Source organism: Schistocerca piceifrons, chromosome 4, assembly GCF_021461385.2.
Source record: "Schistocerca piceifrons isolate TAMUIC-IGC-003096 chromosome 4, iqSchPice1.1, whole genome shotgun sequence".
Taxonomy (NCBI): Eukaryota; Metazoa; Arthropoda; class Insecta; order Orthoptera; family Acrididae; genus Schistocerca; species Schistocerca piceifrons.
In genome coordinates, this window is record NC_060141.1 from 377,759,045 (window position 1) to 377,778,853 (window position 19,809).

The window sequence follows — 19,809 nt, forward strand, 5'->3', positions numbered from 1 at the left end:
GAGTGGCCAACATAAACGGGACACTCTATAGTTTTCAATAAATCCACATCTTGCCATCATCATATATCTATCAGTGTCTACCGTGGTTTATCAGTCTGGTGACCTTTTCACACAGTTCGACATTCCAGTTGCATTGTGCCTTCATCTCATTCTACTTCCTATGCCATGTGACCTGTAGTGAACACATATGGAGTGGTGACTTCTGTGCCCTACAGCGAGGAGATTCTTCCAGATGGCATGAGTGATCACCAGTTGTTGCTGTCCAGAAGCGAATTAGCGGCTGATGTGTTGCATTGCGGGTCATCTCTCCATCGCTGCGGCCCCGAATTAATAGACAGTGGACCCCGTCATCAACGTTCTGTTGCTTATGGCAGACTGTGGTGGCTGTGTTCTCCCCGAATCAAAGTAAGAGTTGCCCTCTATGCTGTCGACAGGACATAGAGAAGGCGTTCTTCCTGCTGCTGCTGCTGGTGCTGATTGGGGAGTTCTTCAGCGCGCCGGCCATCACGCTGGCCGACTCCGCGGTGATCACGCTGCTGGGCGAGGACGCCGACCGCTACGGCTACCAGCGCATGTTCGGCTCGCTGGGCTGGGGGCTCGCCATGTTCTTCGTCGGCATCGCTCTCGACCACTCAACCGCCTTCCCGGACCACCCGTGCGGTCCGGACGCGCACGAGAAGAACTACACCATCTGCTTCGCCACGTTCTCCGTGCTGATGGGCTGCGCCTTGATCACCGCCACGCAGATCAACTTTCGGTAAGTCATTCCTTGACAGACGCTCTGGTCTTATGTCGCAGAGCTCAAGTCGCTAAATTCTAAGTACCATAATTCCTGTAAGAAATGTTCAGACGTGTGTGAAATCTTATGGGACTTAACTGCTCCGGTCATCAGTCCCAAAGCTTACACACTACTTAACCTAAATCATCCTAAGGACAAACACAGACCCCATGCCCAAGGGAGGACTCGAACCTCCGCCGGGACCAGCTGCACAGTCCATGACTGCAGCGCCCTAGACCGCTCGGCTAATCCAGCGTGGCATTCCTGTAAGATGGTGGTGGTGGTTAGTGTTTAACGTCCCGTCGACAACGAGGTCATTAGATACGGAGCGCAAGCTCGGGTGAGGGAAGGATTGGGAAGGAAATCGGCCGTGCCCTTTCAAAGGAACCATCCCGGAATTTGCCTGAAACGATTTAGGGAAATCACGGAAAACCTAAATCAGGATGGCCGGAGACGGGATTGAACCGTCGTCCTCCCGAATATTCCTGTAAGAGATAAAGCAAATAACTATTTCATAATTTGAAAACTCACGGAAATGCAGAGCCGTGAAATCGTCTAAAGCGACAGATATTTCAGAGGGCAAATCCCCCCAGTCATTCTCTAAAACGTGCAGCACGGGCAGTTGCTCATATCTTGCTCATCGGATGCCCAGCCATAGGCTACAGAAATGAGCAAATACACCTTGGAATCATGTTATCTACCAACCAACCAGTAAAATCAGAGAGACTCACAGTCAATGCCTTCTCTAAGGGAACAATTCATTGCACAGAGAACTGACTGGAACTCACTTAATCCCCCAGTCATTTTAGCAAAGAAGCAAATGGGTGCTGCGCCGAATTCAAACAAAACCCTATGTCGTTGTACATGACGTCAAGCACTAAGCAAATCTCAGTCTACTATATCGAAATAGTCTGAGCTGCTTGAACAAGGGACAAATCTTCGCAGCTGAGTGATCTCTTGGGTGACCAATGATGCGGCAGTTGTCTGTAACCAAAGTTTCACATGGCAGTTATACAGTGATGAGCCAAAAACATTATGACCATCTGCGTAATAGCACATTGGTCCACATTTGGAACGCAATACAACAGCGATACGGTATGGCATGGATTCTACAAGTCATTGTTAGGTTTCCGGTGGTGTGTGGAACCAGATGTCTGCTCACAAGTCACGCAATTTCCGTAAATTAAGGAACGGGATTTGTGTGCACGGTTAATGGCACCAGACGTGTTCCGTGGGGTCAACTCAGGTGACGTTGATGGTCAAGACATCGACATGAGCTTATTGTTACGCTCCTCAAGCTGTTGCAGCACATTTTGTCCTTGCAACACGCACAGTTATACTGCTGGAAGATACCATCGCCGTCTGGGACGACATCAAGCATGAAGGAATATTGGAGATCTGCAATTAAGTTCACGTAGTCCATAGCTGCGATGGTGCCGTCGATTACTACCGCAGGTCCCATGATAGCCCAGGTAAAAGTCTACCTGTAGCATAATATTTCTCCACCAACCTGCGTCCGAGACGTGGTGTATGTTTCGTACAGCTGTTCATCTGAATGCAAGCGTATCCACACACGACCGTGGATCTAGTACAACAAGAAACGTGCTCTCTCCACTGATTCAGTGTCCAGTCTTGATAACATTACACCCACTGCAATCGTAAGTGACGATATCTTTGGCTCATAATGGGAACACGTCTCCTGTGGAGCTCTTTGTTCCAAAGGTACTCTGAACGTTTCTTCCGAAACACTTGCGCTTCCACCAGCATTATACTCCGTCGTCAGATCTGCCACAGATGTCCGCCTGTCCTGTTTTACAGAGCTAGTAAGCATGTATCCTCCAAGGTCTATTTTTACTGTCGCTCAACCACTTTCCATAGACAGTAGCACGTGATCATAGCGTGTAGGCTTTCACGGCCGGCGTCTTTAGTAGCACGTGAATTGCTGACCAGCTTCGCCTTTTCCGAAATGCTCTTCCCCAAGCGAAACGCCATAACGATTTGCCCCTCGTCAAAGTCGCCTATTCGGTTACCCATTTGTGTCTGGTTCGCTTGTGTACTGCCGCTTATGTTCTTCGCAGAGATCTTTTAAGATATGATATGACCTATTTAGATGAAGTCAATTATGCTGTGAATACGATAAACTTCAGCCTTTCACATCTACTCACTTTTTAACGAGACTTCATCTTACAGAGGAACCGAAAAATACACTTTGCATCGTTTTCTTGTAAAATGTGGCCCATGAATGTTGAAGTGTTCGTTGCGTATGGCAAAAGGCTGCCTGTTCCGAAGTTCACGAGAGGGGTAGCGCAGCCCTTAGCACACTGGGCTCACATTCGGGAGCACTACGGTTCAACCCCGCGTCCGGCCATCCTGATTTAGGTTTTCCGTGGTTTCCCTAAATCGCTTCACGCAAATGCCGGGATGGTTTCATCAAAAGGGCACGGCCGTTTTCCTTCTCCATCCTTCCCTACTCCGAGCTTGTGCTCCGTTCTAATGACCTTGTTATCGCCAGGACGTTAAACTTTAATCTCCTCTTCAATTCCGAAATCGTCCCTGCTCATCAAACACCTCCAGAAATTGCAGCAGGTCGATAGAGTAAAGCGGGTCAGATCTTTCCTCCATAGATCTGCTTTGATTAAAGATGCGCTTCAGATGGACAAACTGAGAAAAAAGGCTTTCAGTGTCACAGATGGTATAATCTCTTATAGCGCCGGCCGCGGTGGTCTCGCGGTTCTAGGCGCTCAGTCCGGAACCGCGCGACTGCTACGGTCGCAGGTTCGAATCCTGCCTCGGGCATGGATGTGTGTGATGTCCTTAGGTTAGTTAGGTTTAAGTAGTTCTAAGTTCTAGGGGACTGATGACCACAGATGTTAAGTCCCATAGTGCTCAGAGCCATCTGAACCATTTCTCTTATAGCAAAGTACGTAACGCCATCTCTTGTTGTGTTAGAGAGAAAAAAGAGGCTTTCCGTGTCACAGGTGGTATAATGTCTTACAGCAAAGTACGTAACGCCATCTCTTCTTGTGCTAGAGTGTGACAGTTGTTGGCTTAAAGCAGGACTCTGGGCGCGTAAACTTCCTATACATGCCATTCTGCTTTTTACCGTTTCCTTTTCTCCCAATTAAAACATGAAGGAAGAGGAGACAATCTTCTGTTCCTCCATAGTAAAGCAAATATTATATGGAGAAAGAATAGAGCAAAACAAATGGAAAAATTCTCTACCTTGGGACCACATGATAATAGCATTCATTATATAAACATGTCTCAGAGTTAGTGCGCTGAGAACGGTCATTTACCTGCCGAAATTCAGATCATCTTGGACGATTGTAGGCCACACGGCTGCACTGCCTGAATTTTTAACAGTTAGAAAAAAGGGATAAATTTCACGTATTTAAAGACAGTCTCAATTACTTCTTGCGTGCTTGATGCTCAGATTTAATATCACGTACAAAATGACCTGATTAAAACGCACAATCAAGTACATATATGTTAAACAATATTCTGACTTTTTCTAGCACATAAATTTCTATATTAACATATCTAGGAGTCAACTACTTGTATTTACTTCACAGTCCAGGAGTCATCTTTTGTTGTAAGCTTGCTGAAAGCACCCACCTTTGAGGCACATCATCTGTTAATGTTCTTATGATATTTTAATGGATTGCGGCGTCGCTGTTTTATGGAGCAATGAAAAATACAAACTGTGGATTTTTTCTCCATAGACGAGGTTTTCTGTTTACGACACTATGTCGGACAGCAACCAGATATTTCTAAACCACTTGGGAGTAGAACTTTGGTCTTAAAGAAGAGAACATCCTTGTGCTTGCACGTCACTCTCGTCCGCCATATTACAGCTAGGCAGATAGTTTCTGTCAATCTGCAAGTGATTAAGGATTATTTACTTACTTATACTTAATAGCATTTCAGGCAGGGAACTATACATCACACAGGGATCAGTACCAAACTTCAGTAGATGACCCCGACGTAAAATCCTTCCTTCCTTCACATAAACAAAAAAAAAAAAATATAACCTCTCTTACGTCTTTATTCCTACGCATGATATCAGAAAATTATGTCTAACTTATTACTGTGTTTATTATACGGGAAACTGTAAAGCATTTTCAAAACTGTACCAGATAACGCTTTTCTCTCATCTCGTACACATCTCTGTTGTCCTGGACGTTTAATGCCCTGTCACGAGACACGTCTTTCATATTTGCAGTACATGTCCCTTTTATAGTGATAGGCAAAACAAATTCTGTAAAGGAGCAATGGGTCACTTCAGATACCAAGGTTTCACATACACGGTATTTCGCTACAGAGTGAGAGGCAGCTGCCTTTGTATATTTTAATATGAATTTTTCCCTAATCAGGACTTGCACAGCTCACTAGTAGTTTTTATCCGTCTGAGCAAACGATGTCAGTGTTTTCAAGAAATGTTTAATGTTTCGGATACTCGGTTTTACGAATTGCACGTGTATAAAGAGCTGGGTAATACATATCTAATTTATCGAATTCTACTGCATCTCATGACGTTGCTTTGCACTAAACAGAATGAATGAGTCTGCCTTTAGAAACATTATAAAAATTACAAAAAACTTCATGTGTGAAGAAAAAGAACAGCAACTGATGACAAAAATGCAATTAACATTTTAGCATTGGCAACACCAACCCACGTGTCACTACGAGGCTCCATCAACAGCTTTATGGCAATGATTTTCAATTTTACCTGTTATCCTGATAGGACTCGCGTAACAGGTTCAGCCTAGATGCCTACAGATCGTAAATATAGCTCTGCATCCTTGTGTGTTGAATAGTTGAGAATCTGAATGAATTGTAAGAGTACCTGTATGCTGGGGGAGGGGAGTGGGGTGGTGGAGGCGGGAGAGGGGGGGGGGGGTGTTGTAGCAATTGTGCTCCACGCCTCCCCGTGCTACTGCCGAATTGGCAATCGTGAAGTAATTCTGAGCAGCATATAGGTCTTGATACAATATAAAAACCCTGTTGTTATGGCGTAACCCTTTACAATACTATCCTCGACCGTCGCTACTTTCAAAAGTTCCCAGATCGAGGACAGTAGTGAATTATACTTGACTAGGGATACGGGAAAAGTAGTGATACTGTTTGCTATCGACTACTTTAATCTCGATATCGATACTTTTTTTTTTTTACTCGATACTTTTCAACTGATATTTCTACTGATATCTGTGTTTTATAGAAGGTATCAAATCGAATGTTCCTCGTAATGATTTATTCCATTTTTATCATTTATTCAAAGCTTTGACCGCATGACTCACATTTGCGACACTTCGTCAACCCTGGTAACGTTTCTTTCGCAGTTCGTTCACTTGGATTCCCCTTGTTTACACGATGGGAATTACTTGTTTGGTTTTTGTATTGTTGTTTAAAACAGTTTAAGTGCAACAAGTGCCGACTCAGAAAAGAGAATGTCGCCTACCAATACGTAAACTTGGCAGTATTTTGATGAACTGGATAGTAATGTAGTGAGTTGCAGGATCTGTTAGAAAACCTTGAAGTCTTCGGGAGATGCTCCAAACATGGAAAAGCATTTAAGAAAATACAACGCAAAATTATATACTCAACAAGACTGTAAGAGTGAGTAGAGCGTTACATATTTGTTGGCATAAATAAAAGATGACACTGATGAAAGAAGGGTGTAAATCTAAAAATGTAATTTTCAAATAATCGAGTTTTAGAAATCACTCTATTAAAAAAGGTGTTCTAGGAAATCGTACGTTAGCAATGCGACCTGCAACAACTATCTGCAAAAAATTAACGTCGAGCACTTTTAAAAATGAGGGAGTTTTGGGCTGTTTTCTTGAGTGACTGTAGGGGTAAAGAATGGGAAGTTTAGGTAAGATTTAATTTCTGTGTGCTGTTCACCTACTTTTCTCATAATCTGTGATCTAGTTTCACATTTCTACTATAATTTCATATTTAAAATTTTTAAAAATTGAATTCTGCATTGCTTGATTTAATGCTTGTATTATTGTACTTTATACGTGTTAAAAATCTAGTGTTTCTACGATAGACAGACTACAAAAACAGAGATGGAGAGTTTGGGGCCGATAGTGAGAATCTACTCTAATATCTATATCAAAGTATCAGTACCTGATTAAAATATACATAGCAAAAGCTTTAAATGAATGTTAAAGGAAATGCAGAGGAATTGGTATGAATGTAGCTGAAAACTGCTTGTGTACAAAGCAATTTGTGGACGACCAAGTCGTTATTGGCAACGAAAAGCATGATGTAGAGTATATGCCAGGAAAACTACAGGAAGAATGTAACCGACTAAGCTTAGAACTTGACACTCACCAAATAAACTATATGCCAATAGGGGCAGAACCATCCAGCATCCAGCTGCACAGAGACGAAATTGCAATTTGCAATAGTTACACTTATGTAGGAGTAGAATTTGACACCGCAGGTAAAGATAACTCAGACAGACTGACCTCTTGTTTAAACGTAATTCTTTGGAGTAACGAATAGGAACGAACAGAAATGCATTATCTATGAAACCCTAATAAAAAGTTCCTTATTGGATGGGGCAGAGACAGGAAGAGTTACAAATAATACGAATAGGAAGTTGCAGACCACTGAAATAGATGTGTTCAATCGGTCATTTGGAATATCCAGAAAAGAGAAAATGTGTAACAAGGAGTTCGATTACGAAGAGGTGTAAAAGGGTCGCTAACAACTGACAGCGAACTGGAACAATTAGAGACCTGAGTTTCTCCTGGCGTATATAACTTTCAAATAACTTCCGGGAATTCAGCCAGGTAACACTTTCAGCGACCGCTGATATTTCGGCGGGAGAACACCCCGCCATTTTCAAGGCAAACTGCAACGGACAGGCGGCGTACATGCAAATTTAAAACCTCAGTTCTCGGACTGAAGCAGGAAAGATAACACACACACTGAACATGATTATGTACAAAAGGTGCAACGTTTACTATCTGATTCAGCGTATCGCAGAATCGATGCTGACCCCACAAAAAGTGTTGAGAGAAAGACCAACAGCCTCCTGAAGAAAAGTGCTTTTTCGCAGGACATTATCAAGAGTCTTAACACCTATAGTGCTCTTCCCCCTAGGTTATATGGCCTTCCGAAGGTTCACAAGGAAGGGGTTCCTTTCCGTCCTATAGTGAGTAACTTCGGCGCTCCGACATATCGTGTAGCCAAGCATCTTGCTTCTCTGTTGAGTCCACAAGTAGGCCGGTGTGAACATCATATCAGGAACTCAGCTGATTTGTTACGTCGTTTGGGGGGACTCCGGTTGAATGACTGATATTTTAGTGAGTTTCGATGTGGTCTCTCTCTTCACTCGTGTTCCTCTGTCTGATTCATTGCGGTTAACTGAGGCCAGGTTTGGTGCTGAATTAACTAATCTCTTTCGGCCTGTGTTGACATCCACTTACTTTTTATTTAATGACCAGTATTACGAGCAGACAGATGGAGTTCCTATGGGTAGTCCGTTGTCTCCTGCGATCGCAAATTTGTTTATGGAAGGCTTCGAGGAGCGTGCATTGGAGTCGGCGCCTATGAAACCCGCCTGTTTCTTTAGATACGTTGACGATACCTTCGTTGTTTGGCCTCATGGTAGGGAGAATTTGAATGTCTTTCTAGAACATCTGAACTCGATCCATCCGAACATTCGTTTTACGATGGAGGTGGAAGAGGATGATTGCCTTCCCTTTCTTAAAGTATTGGTTAGGAGGAAGGATGATGCATCATTGGGACATACAGTCTACAGGAAACGTACTCACACCGACTTGTACTTACAGGCTAATAGTTGTCACCATCCGGCTCAGCGTGAAGGAGTACTTCGTACCTTGGTACACAGGGCACATGTCGTTTCTGACGCTGAGACTTTGCCAGCTGAGCTGTCCCATCTTGAAGTTACATCTCGTCAAAATGGTTACAGTGATAGACAAATTGAACGTGCGTTGCGCTATCGACCAACTGTACATCGGGTGATTGATGATAATTCTGAGTCAACAGCTAAGTCTACTGCCTTTTTGCCTCACGTAGGAAACACGTCCAACAAGATCGGTCGTATTTTACGGAAATACGATGTGAAATGTGTTTTCCGACCTCCATCTAAAATTAGAGCACTTTTGAGTTCCGTTAAGGATGATCTTGGACTGAGTAAGGCGGGTGTATACCGTAATCATTGTAGCTGCGGCATGGCATATATTGGTCAAACTATCAGGACCGTGGAGGACCGATGTACTGAGCATAAACGGCACACACGATTACAGCAGCCAAGTAGATCTGCTATTGCCGAACATTGCTTGGATACTGGTCACCCCATGTTATGTAATAACACCGAGATACTGCCATGCACGTCTTGCTATTGGGACAGTGTTATTAGGGAGGCAGTTGAGATTAAATTAGCGAGCAACCTCGTTAACAGGGATGGAGGTTTCTGTTTAAACTCTGTTTGGAATCCGGCTCTCTCCCTTGTCAAAAAACAGAAGGACAGAGTCAATGCTACCTCACCTGCGAATTCATAGTCTCACTATCGATAGCTCTGACTCTGGTCATCTTTGGTGGCACTAGTGTTCAGCGTGTGTGTTATCCTTCCTGCTTCAGTCCAAGAACCGAGGTTTTAAATTTGCATGTACGCCGCCTGTCCGTTGCAGTTTGCCTTGAAAATGGCGGGGTGTTCTCCCGCCGAAATATCAGCGGTCGCTGAAAGTGTTATCTGGCTGAATTCCCGGAAGTTATTTGAAAATGGAACAATTAATACGGTTTGGTAATGTCCAGTGAGTGGAGGAATTCAGGTTACCTAAGAACACTGAATCGAAGAAAACGTGGAAGGCCGAGGAAATGTAAAAGCAACAATACCAGGAGAGTTGAGAGAAGATCATTGGTGCGATAGAGAACCACGAAAATTGAGAGTCAGACAATGCCGAAAGGCGTTCAGAAACCAATATAATAATAATAAATACCTCAAGGTCCCTATACTTTTCTTTCGATACTTTTATCAGCACGATACTTTGCTTACGATACTTTCGTTTCGATATCGAGTCGCTAGAGGCGACGGCTCAGAGAACCGTTGACCACCCAGCCGTTGACGTTAGCGTGGCGTGTGCAGGTACGACTTCCCGCCGGAGCCGGAGGTGGAGCCGGTGGTGACGGAGAAGGTGGTGCCGCCGTCGCACGACGACGCGATGCTGGCGCAGCAGCTGAACCTGCCGCAGCTGGCGCAGCCCACGCCGCAGCCCATCAACATGCCGCCCCAGGAGAACAAGGCGCCGCTCGTCGGCAAGGTGAGACCTGCCTACCATCACTTACTACCATAAAGTCGAGCCCCCGTTTAACAGTCTCGTTCAAATCCATATCTCCTGTAGATATACTCACCTTTTTTTTTTTTTTTTTTTTTTTTTTGGAGTCCTGGGTTGCAAGTCCACGCCTTCAAATGAGGTGATTTGAATGGTTTCAATGACAAAGAGCAACTTCACCTAACATAGGTTTCTTCTTATTCAGCACAAAATAAAAACTGCTTCTTGCTCCACTTCAACATCAACGACGTCAGTATTGTCAAAACACTACTCTCAAAACAAAAGTTGCACAGTGTCATCTCAGGCTGCTAAACCAATCGCAAAGTGTTGTTCCCGTTCGTTTTCTATCAACTGTCTAAACAGACTGAAAACCTCTCTGGAACTGATCCCCTCTCCTTTTCAACGGAGGCATCTTCCGTTTCTTTTCTTATCTGGCTTCTGGCATTATTCAAGTTGGAGTCGGCCAACCCCAACGTGAGAATTAGGCAGTGTCTTCTGGATCAAATTATCATTAAAACAATTTCAAATACAATTTCAAATTGTACACTGAAGGCCAATTTTCGGTATGGCTTCAGTGAATCAAAATAGATTTCGGGACCCTCACAGATTGCTGGTTCTGTTCGTATGTATGTCGTGTTTGTAATTAATTGGCTGAAGTAGGCAAAAGGACTAAACCATACAAAAACGAAAATCACTACAAAAATGTTAAAATAAAATTTAAACAGAATGTGGTTTATACACGAGAGCTATTCGGAAAGTAAGTCCCGATCGGTCGCGAAGTGGAAACCATTGTTAAAATCAAAGATGTTTTATTTGCAACAATTAACTACACCTTCGAGCTACTTCTTTACATAGTCATGGCTCCGACTTAGACCTCGTAACGCTGTACGAACTTTCCAGTACCCTGGTCATAGAACACAGCCGCCCTTGCTTTCCGCCAGTTCTCTACGCTGCTCTACAACTCCTTGTCTGTGCCAAAACGTTGTCTTCATAGCCAGCAGTTCATGCGAGCAGAGATGAAACTCAGCGGGAGCTAATTATTACGCTGCATGAGCGTCTCCATTGTCTCTGCAGAGTGCGGCAGAGAACTGTCACGAAGAAGGAATCGTACGGCAGTTATGTTATGTGGACTGCATGACTTCCGGTGAAATCTCTAATCAGGCTCTCATACTTGGAAGCAGACACTACTTTCTAGGCATCTTTACGTGGTCATCGTGCGCTCAGAACTGAGAATACCGATGTGAGGCGATCGACAGGCATATTAGAGACAATGCCCAACACATATGTGCAAAGGTTCGTCGGATTTTCACAGTGGTGCAAAGGTTCGTCGGATTTTCACAGTGGTTTCCATTTCGTGACCAATCGCAACTTACTTTCCGAACAGCCCTGGTATATATACTAGCGACTTGCCCCGGCTTCGCACGGGTAGCCCTAAGCATCGACGGCCGGACTTTTCCGGCGTAGCGGTAATTTTATTTAAAGGGGCAGTGCGAAGATCTATAATTAAAAAATCAGAGAACAACGTTACGTCACTGAGAATGATCACTTTCATGTGAATTAAACGATTTAAGCAGCACGCTCCACTTGCTGACGTACTGCAGCGCCTAAAGGCGAGAGCAGAATACCCAATTGCAACCCTCTTTAACAATGCGAGCCGTTCTTCAAAGGCTCCGTGGCCGTTCATTTGTCGACGGGACGGACGTGCCAGAGCGCCGCGAGTTTCAAAATTCCCACACTAGTTCCTGAGAGCAGCCGTCACATACACACAGAAAAAAACAACGCCAAGGTTGAACCTAATTTATTACATGTATGTGTCTGCATTGGATGTCACTTCGGTGAAATGCGTCTCCCTACCCAGTTACCCAAGCGGATAATGGCGACCTACAATTTAACGTGGAATCCGAAACACTTACCGTTTCTGGCGTATCTCCACATCAATCGGAGGTGATTGCTAGGTCAGAAAAGAATGACAAAAAATTCTTGGTAAAGCCTCATTGCTTCCGTTACCAAGCACGTCCTGCACCACTTCATTCTTCTTTTCCTTCATTCTATCTATCTGTTTCTTCGTAATTTTCATCGTTTAGGTCTACGCAAATGTCTCACAGACATCGTTGAAATCTTCAATCAGTTTTGTTTTATTGAAGATGCCGCGTCAGCTCCACTAGGCTACTAAGCCCAACTTCGATTAGACCCTTGATAATGGCACCTACAGTTTAACACGTAATACGAAAAATGTTCTGCTTCTAGCGAATGTCGACATCATTGAGACGTGAACCCTAGGTTAAAAGACAGTGAAAAACCCGTGCTTCGATCGCGCGATCTTTCGGTTTTCAGGGACGCGAAAGGCCTTGCTGCAGTGGTAACACCGGTTCCCGTCAGGTCACCGAAGTTAAGCGCTGTCGGGCTTGGCTACCACTTGGATGGATCACCATCCAGGTCTGCCGAGTGCTGTTGCCAAGCGGGATGCACTCAGCCTTGTGAGGCCAATTGAGGAGCTACTTGACTGAGGGGTAGCGGCACTGGTCACTGCTTTACCAGTAGACACAATCGGATTCTGCTCAAGCTTCGGTGTTCTCTCGTGCAGCGGCGGCTGTACCGCTAGATGGCAATTCCATCGTCTTCACATTATGTGCGTATTTCAGTTCATCATAGTTCAGTCAGTTTCCAGGAAATAGTTACAAAAATTATATATACGACCTCCCTTGTGAATCAATCTGTCTATTAGTCAAAACGGATCAAAACCCCTGAGGTAGTTCCTGGGATTAGCACGAAAACTACACGAGCAGGGAGCTTCAGTCTATACTCGTATGTATAGGTGTTGTTGTGGTCTTCAGTCCGAAGATTGGTTTGATGTAGCTCTCCACGCTACTCTATCCTGTTCAAGCCTCTTCATCTCCGAGTAACTACTACAACTTACATCCCTCTGAATCTGCTTTCTGTATTCATCTCTTGGTCTCCCTCTACGATTTTTACCCTGCACGCTTCCCTCCAGTACTAAATTGGTGACCACTTGATATCTCAGAATGTGTCCTACCAACCGATCCCTCCTTTTGGTCAGATTGTACCACAAATTTCTCTTCTTCCCAATTATATTCAGCACCTCCTCATTAGTTACGTGATCTACCCATGTTATCTTCAGCATTCTTCTGTAGCACCACATTTCAGAAGCATCTATTCTCTTCTTGTCTGAACTATTTATCGTCCATGTATCACTTCCATACATGGCTACACTCCATACGAACACTTTCAGAAAGGACTTCCTGACGCTTAAATCTATACTCGACGTTAACAAATTTGTCCTCTTCAGAAACGCTTTTCTTGCCATTTCCATTCTGTATTTTATATCCTCCCTACTTCAACCATCATCAGTTATTTTGCTTCCCAAATAACAAAACTATCTACTACTTGAAATGTCTCATTTCCTAATCTAATTCCCTCAGCAAGACCTGATTTAATTCGGATGTACTCCACTATCCTCGTTTTGATTTTGTTGATGTTCATCAGAGATATGCTAATTAGTTGTACGTACTAGTCGAAGTCTGTTCATCGTCTCACTCCTTAGCCTCTTCCATTGGTCTCTGCCGCCATCGATGCACTCTTGGCTCCCAGAGTCTTCTGGTCTTTCTTGAGTCCAACCATTCACCTCAGTTTTGGTCTACCAGGGGGTCTCGCACCTTGTGGCTTCGCCATCCTTTCTTCTCTTCTCACCACGTGTCTCAGACATTCAATTCTTCTCATCTCTATTGCAGCTGTCACACGTGACTCTGGGTTTTCCTTCTTCTAAAAATTCCATTTTCTGACACGGATCCAAAGACTTTTCTTAACATCTTGTTTTCGAAGGTCATACACTCCTGGAAATTGAAATAAGAACACCGTGAATTCATTGTCCCAGGAAGGGGAAACTTTATTGACACATTCCTGGGGTCAGATACATCACATGATCACACTGACAGAACCACAGGCACATAGACACAGGCAACAGAGCATGCACAATGTCGGCACTAGTACAGTGTATATCCACCTTTCGCAGCAATGCAGGCTGCTATTCTCCCATGGAGACGATCGTAGAGATGCTGTTCGTGCTGGACGTGCAGACCGCGTGAGACGACGCTTCACCCAGTCCCAAACATGCTCAATGGGGGACAGATCCGGAGATCTTGCTGGCCAGGGTAGTTGACTTACACCTTCTAGAGCACGTTGGGTGGCACGGGATACATGCGGACGTGCATTGTCCTGTTGGAACAGCAAGTTCCCTTGCCGGTCTAGGAATGGTAGAACGATGGGTTCGATGACGGTTTGGATGTACCGTGCACTATTCAGTGTCCCCTCGACGATCACCAGTGGTGTACGGCCAGTGTAGGAGATCGCTCCCCACACCATGATGCCGGGTGTTGGCCCTGTGTGCCTCGGTCGTATGCAGTCCTGATTGTGGCGCTCACCTGCACGGCGCCAAACACGCATACGATCATCATTGGTACCAAGGCAGAAGCGACTCTCATCGCTGAAGACGACACGTCTCCATTCGTCCCTCCATTCACGCCTGCCGCGACACCACTGGAGGCGGGCTGCACGATGTTGGGGCGTGAGTGGAAGACGGCCTAACGGTGTGCAAGACCGTAGCCCAGCTTCATGGAGACGGTTGCGAATGGTCCTCGCCGATACCCCAGGAGCAACAGTGTCCCTAATTTGCTGGGAAGTGGCGGTGCGGTCCCCTACGGCACTGCGTAGGATCCTACGGTCTTGGCGTGCATCCGTGCGTCGCTGCGGTCCGGTCCCAGGTCGACGGGCACGTGCACCTTCCGCCGACCACTGGCGACAACATCGATGTACTGTGGAGACCTCACGCCCCACGTGTTGAGCAATTCGGCGGTACGTCCACCCGGCCTCCCGCATGCCCACTATATGCCCTCGCTCAAAGTCCGTCAACTGCACATACGGTTCACGTCCACGCTGTCGCGGCATGCTACCAGTGTTAAAGACTGCGATGGAGCTCCGTATGCCACGGCAAACTGGCTGACACTGACGGCGGCGGTGCACAAATGCTGCGCAGCTAGCGCCATTCGACGGCCAACACCGGGGTTCCTGGTGTGTCCGCTGTGCCGTGCGTGTGATCATTGCTTGTACAGCCAGCTCGCAGTGTCCGGAGCAAGTATGGTGGGTCTGACACACCGGTGTCAATGTGTTCTTTTTTCCATTTCCAGGAGTGTAGTTTTTCTCTTCGTCTTCTTGCTCAGTGTCCCTGTTTCAGTTCCATACATTAACATCGGTCGCACATGCGTCTTGTACATGCAGAATCTTATTGTCCTTGTTAATAATTTGCTGCCGAATAGTTTTCTTATTGAGAATAGATACCTCTCTGCAGATTTTATCCGGTTCCTTACCTCCTCTTCTCCCTGCTGTTGTTTACACTGACAGTGCTTCGTAGATATCTGAAGGACCTACACTTCTTAATATCCATAACTTCTACTGCCAGTGATACGTTCGTTTCCCCTTCATTATTTCTTGTTACAATCAAACATTCTGTTCTGTATTGACTGATCTCAGACTCCTCCTCTATTAGCACTTTAATTGTTCTTATTAGTTTATCTTCTTACTCTGATATAACAACGATATCGTCAGCAAACGCTATTAGTTCATACCTGTTCCAATCGATGACGCTTTTTTGGCGTTATCCAATAGCAAGTTAAATAGGCTTGGTGTGGTGCAGTCCCCCACGAGAAAACTTGTCTCCACTGTAAAACATTAAGACTCCCTGCGTTGCACCCTCACTTCACATTTAGTTTTCTCGATACACATTTTAGTCACCCTCGACAGTTCCGAAGGTATTCGTGATTCTTCTACTGTTTTTCATATGCTTTTCTGTGGATACTATCATAGGCTTTCTTGATAATTACAAATAGGTTTGTATACCTTCTTATCAAATTGCCGCATCTTTCCAATTATTTATCTGAGAATGAATCTTTGGTCCGTCGTTGACATGACTTTCCGAAATCCGGCCTGGTGCTCTTCAAGCTTTTCCTCTACGTGTGATAATAGCTATAGTAAGAGAATGCGCAAAAATATCTTGTATGCGCCACCTAATAGTGATATACCCTTGTGATTCTCACACTTGGTTCTTCTTCCTATCTTATGTGTTGCGCGTGACACTTCTTGTTGTTATTCATTGGCAATCTTTTCATTTCTCCAAAAACTGTAGAATCATCAAATACAATGCTTTTCTGCACCCTTCTCCACCTTGTTTCAGCAGTTCTATTGCCTTGGCATCAGTTCCTAGGGCGTTATTGTTCTCAATTTGCTTTATAACTACATACGAGGGGCGTTCAGAAAATAAGCTCCGATCGGTCGCGAAATGGAAACGACTATGAAAATCCGATAAAGCTTTGCACAGATGTGTTGGGTAGTGTCTCTAGTATAACCCCAGTTAGCATCACGTCGCTCTTCTCATTTCTGAGCTCGCAGTGAGTGCGTAAAGATGTCTAGAAAATAGTGTCTGCCGCCAAGTACGAGGGCCTGGTGAGAAATTTCGCCTGAAGCTATGCAGCTAACATTACATAACTGTCGTCCTGTTTCGTCTTCACGACAATTCTCAGCCGCATTCTGCAGGGGCAATGAAGATGCTCCTGCATCGTTTTCAAATGGAAATGTTAGATTACCCACAATACAGTCCGCAATTGTCTCCCCCTGAGTTTCATCTCTGGTCACATGAACCGCTGTCTTTGAAGACAACATTTTGACACAGACAACGAGGTGTAGGCCAGCGTGGAGAATTAGCGGAAAGCACTGGCGGCTGCCTTCTATGATGAGGCTATTGAAAAGTTGGTACAACGCTATGACAAAAGTCTAAGTCAGAACGGCGACTACGTAGAGAAGTAGCTGAAAGGTGTAGCTAATTGTTACAAGTAAAACATTTCTGATGTTCACTGTGGTTTCAATTTGGCAATCAATCGGAGCTTACTTTCTGAACAGGCCTCGTACATTTCGCTCACTGTAGACTTGTCCCCTTTTTGGTGGGGTTCTTCATAGGTCTTAAGTTTCCTGTCACCTCTTTTCCTACCCGGACATTCAACCGTTCTTCGAAATAGTTCTTCCGTATGTTTAGGCGCTCAAAATGATGCATTCGATTCGTAGATTACCAGTCTGTATTCTGCAAAGGTAAGGTATTTAACAAGTTACTGATGTGGTGCAAGAATTCCATTGAGCGTCCACAAACCACCACCACTCACACCCACGTCACTGCACGAAATATCCCCCCCCCCCCCCCCCCGGCACCCTTATCTACTTTCCGAGTACCCAGATGGCTGAACAATACCTTAACCAGGACCGAAAGCCTTCCCCAGGTCATATAGCACCACTTTAGACTTGTAGAAGCATATCCAGCGCCAACTACCAGCGCTACTACCAACAGCATAGTGAACGCATTATTGTGGCCAAGATAGACACGAAGCCCACGCCTACTACAGTAGTACAAGTTTATATGCCAACTAGCTCTGCAGATGACGAAGAAATTGAAGAAATGTATGTCGAAATAAAAGAAATTAATCAGATAGTGAAGGGAGCCGAAAATTTAATAGTCATGGGCGCCTGGAATTCAGTAGTAGGAAAAGGGAGAGAAGGAAACGTAGTAGGTGAATATGGATTGGGGCTAAGAAATGAAAGAGGAAGCCGCCTGGTAGAATTTTGCGCAGAGCACAACTTAATCATAGCTAACACTTGGTTCAAGAATCATAAAAGAAGGTTGTATACATAGAAGAAGCCTGGAGATACTGACAGATTTCAGATAGATTATATAATGGTAAGACAGAGATTTAGGAACCAGGTTTTAAATTGTAAGACATTTCCAGGGGCAGATGTGGACTCTGGCCACAATCTATTGGTTATGAACTGTAGATTAAAACTGAAGAAACTGCAAAAAGGTGGGACTTTAAGGAGATGGGACTTGAATAAACTGACTAAACCAGAGGTTCTACAGAGTTTCAGGGAGAGCGTAAGGGAACAAATGGCAGGAATGGGAGAAAGAAATACAGTAGAAGACGAATGGGTAGCTTTGAGGGATGAAGTAGTGAAGGCAGCAGAGGATCAAATAGGTAAAAAGACGAGGGCTAGTAGAAATCCTTGGCTAACAGAAGAAATATTGAATTTCATTGATGAAAGGAGAAAATATAAAAATGCAGTAAATGAAGCAGGCAAAAAGGAATACAAACGTCTCAAAAAGGAGATCGATAGGAAGTGCAAAATGGCTAAGCAGGGATGGACAGAGGATACATGTTAGGATGTAGAGGCTTATCTCACTAGGGGTAAGATAGATACTGCCTACAGGAAAATTAAAGAGACCTTTGGAGAAAAGAGAACCACTTGTATGAATATTAAGAGCTCAGATGGAAACCCAGTTCTAAGCAAAGAAGGGGAAGCCAGAAAGGTGGAAGAAGTATATAGTGGGTCTATACAAGGGCGATGTACTTGAGGACAATATTATGGAATTGGAAGAGGATGTAGATGAAGATGAAATGGGAGATATGATATTGCGTGAAGAGTTTGACAGAGCACTGAAAGACCTAAGTCGAAACAAGGCCCCGGGAGTAGACAACATTCCATTAGAACTACTGACGGCCATGGGAGAGCCAGTCCTGACAAAACTCTACCATCTGGTGAGCAAGATGTATGAGACAGGCGAAATACCCTCAGATTTGAAGAAGAATATAATAATTCCAATCCCAAAGAAAGCAGGTGTTGACAGATGTGAAAATTACCGAACTATCAGTTTAATAAGTCACGGCTGCAAAATACTAACGAGAATTCTTTACAGACGAATGGAAAAACTAGTAGAAGCCGACCTCGGGGAAGATCAGTTTGGATTCCATAGAAATATTAGAACACGTGAGGCAATACTGACCCTACGACTTATCTTAGAAGCTAGATTAAGGAAAGGCAAACCTACGTTTCTAGCATTTGTAGACTTAGAGAAAGCTTTTGACAATGTTGACTGGAATACTCTCTTTCAAATTCTGAAGGGCGCAGGGGTAAAATACAGGGAGCGAAAGGCTATTTACAATTTGTATAGAAACCAGATGGCAGTTATAAGAGTTGAGGGGCATGAAAGGGAAGCAGTGGTTGGGAAGGGAGTGAGACAGATTTGTAGCCTCTCCCCGATGTTATTCAATCTGTATATTGAGTAAGCAATGAAGGAAACAAAACAAAAATTCGGAGTAGGTATTAAAATCCATGGAGAAGAAATAAAAACGTTGAAGTTCGCCGATGACATTGTAATTCTGTCAGAGACAGAAAAGGACTTGAAAGAGCAGTTGAACGGAATGGATAGTGTCTTGAAAGGAGGATATAAGATGAACATCAACAAAAGCAAAACGAGGATAATGGAATGTAGTCGAATTAAGTCGGGTGATGCTGAGGGGATTAGATTAGTAAATGAGACACTTAAAGTAGTAAAGGATTTTTTCTATTTGGGGAGCAAAATAACTGATGATGGTCGAAGTAGAGAGGATATAAAATGTAGTCTGGCAAGCGGAAGGAAAGCGTTTCTGAAAAAGAGAAATTTGTTAACATCGAGTGTAGATTTAAGCGTCAGGAAGTCGTTTATGAAAGTATTTGTGTGGAGTGTAGCCATGTATGGAAGTGAAACATGGACGATAAATAGTTTGGACAAGAAGAGAATAGAAGCTTTCGAAATGTGGTGCTACAGAAGAATGCTGAAAATTAGATGGGTAG

At 44.3% G+C, this 19,809-nt stretch overlaps 1 protein-coding gene across 1 annotated transcript in view; it reads left to right on the forward strand.

The window, feature by feature from the left end:
- The window catches only part of LOC124795855 (major facilitator superfamily domain-containing protein 6), a 416,563-nt gene that overhangs the window by 292,690 nt on the left and 104,064 nt on the right, over window positions 1-19,809 (forward strand). Inside the window, exons 6-7 of the mRNA XM_047259937.1 lie at window positions 435-757; window positions 9,903-10,077. Coding sequence (XP_047115893.1) covers window positions 435-757; window positions 9,903-10,077 — 498 coding nt within the window. The remainder of the gene's footprint in view (window positions 1-434; window positions 758-9,902; window positions 10,078-19,809) is intronic.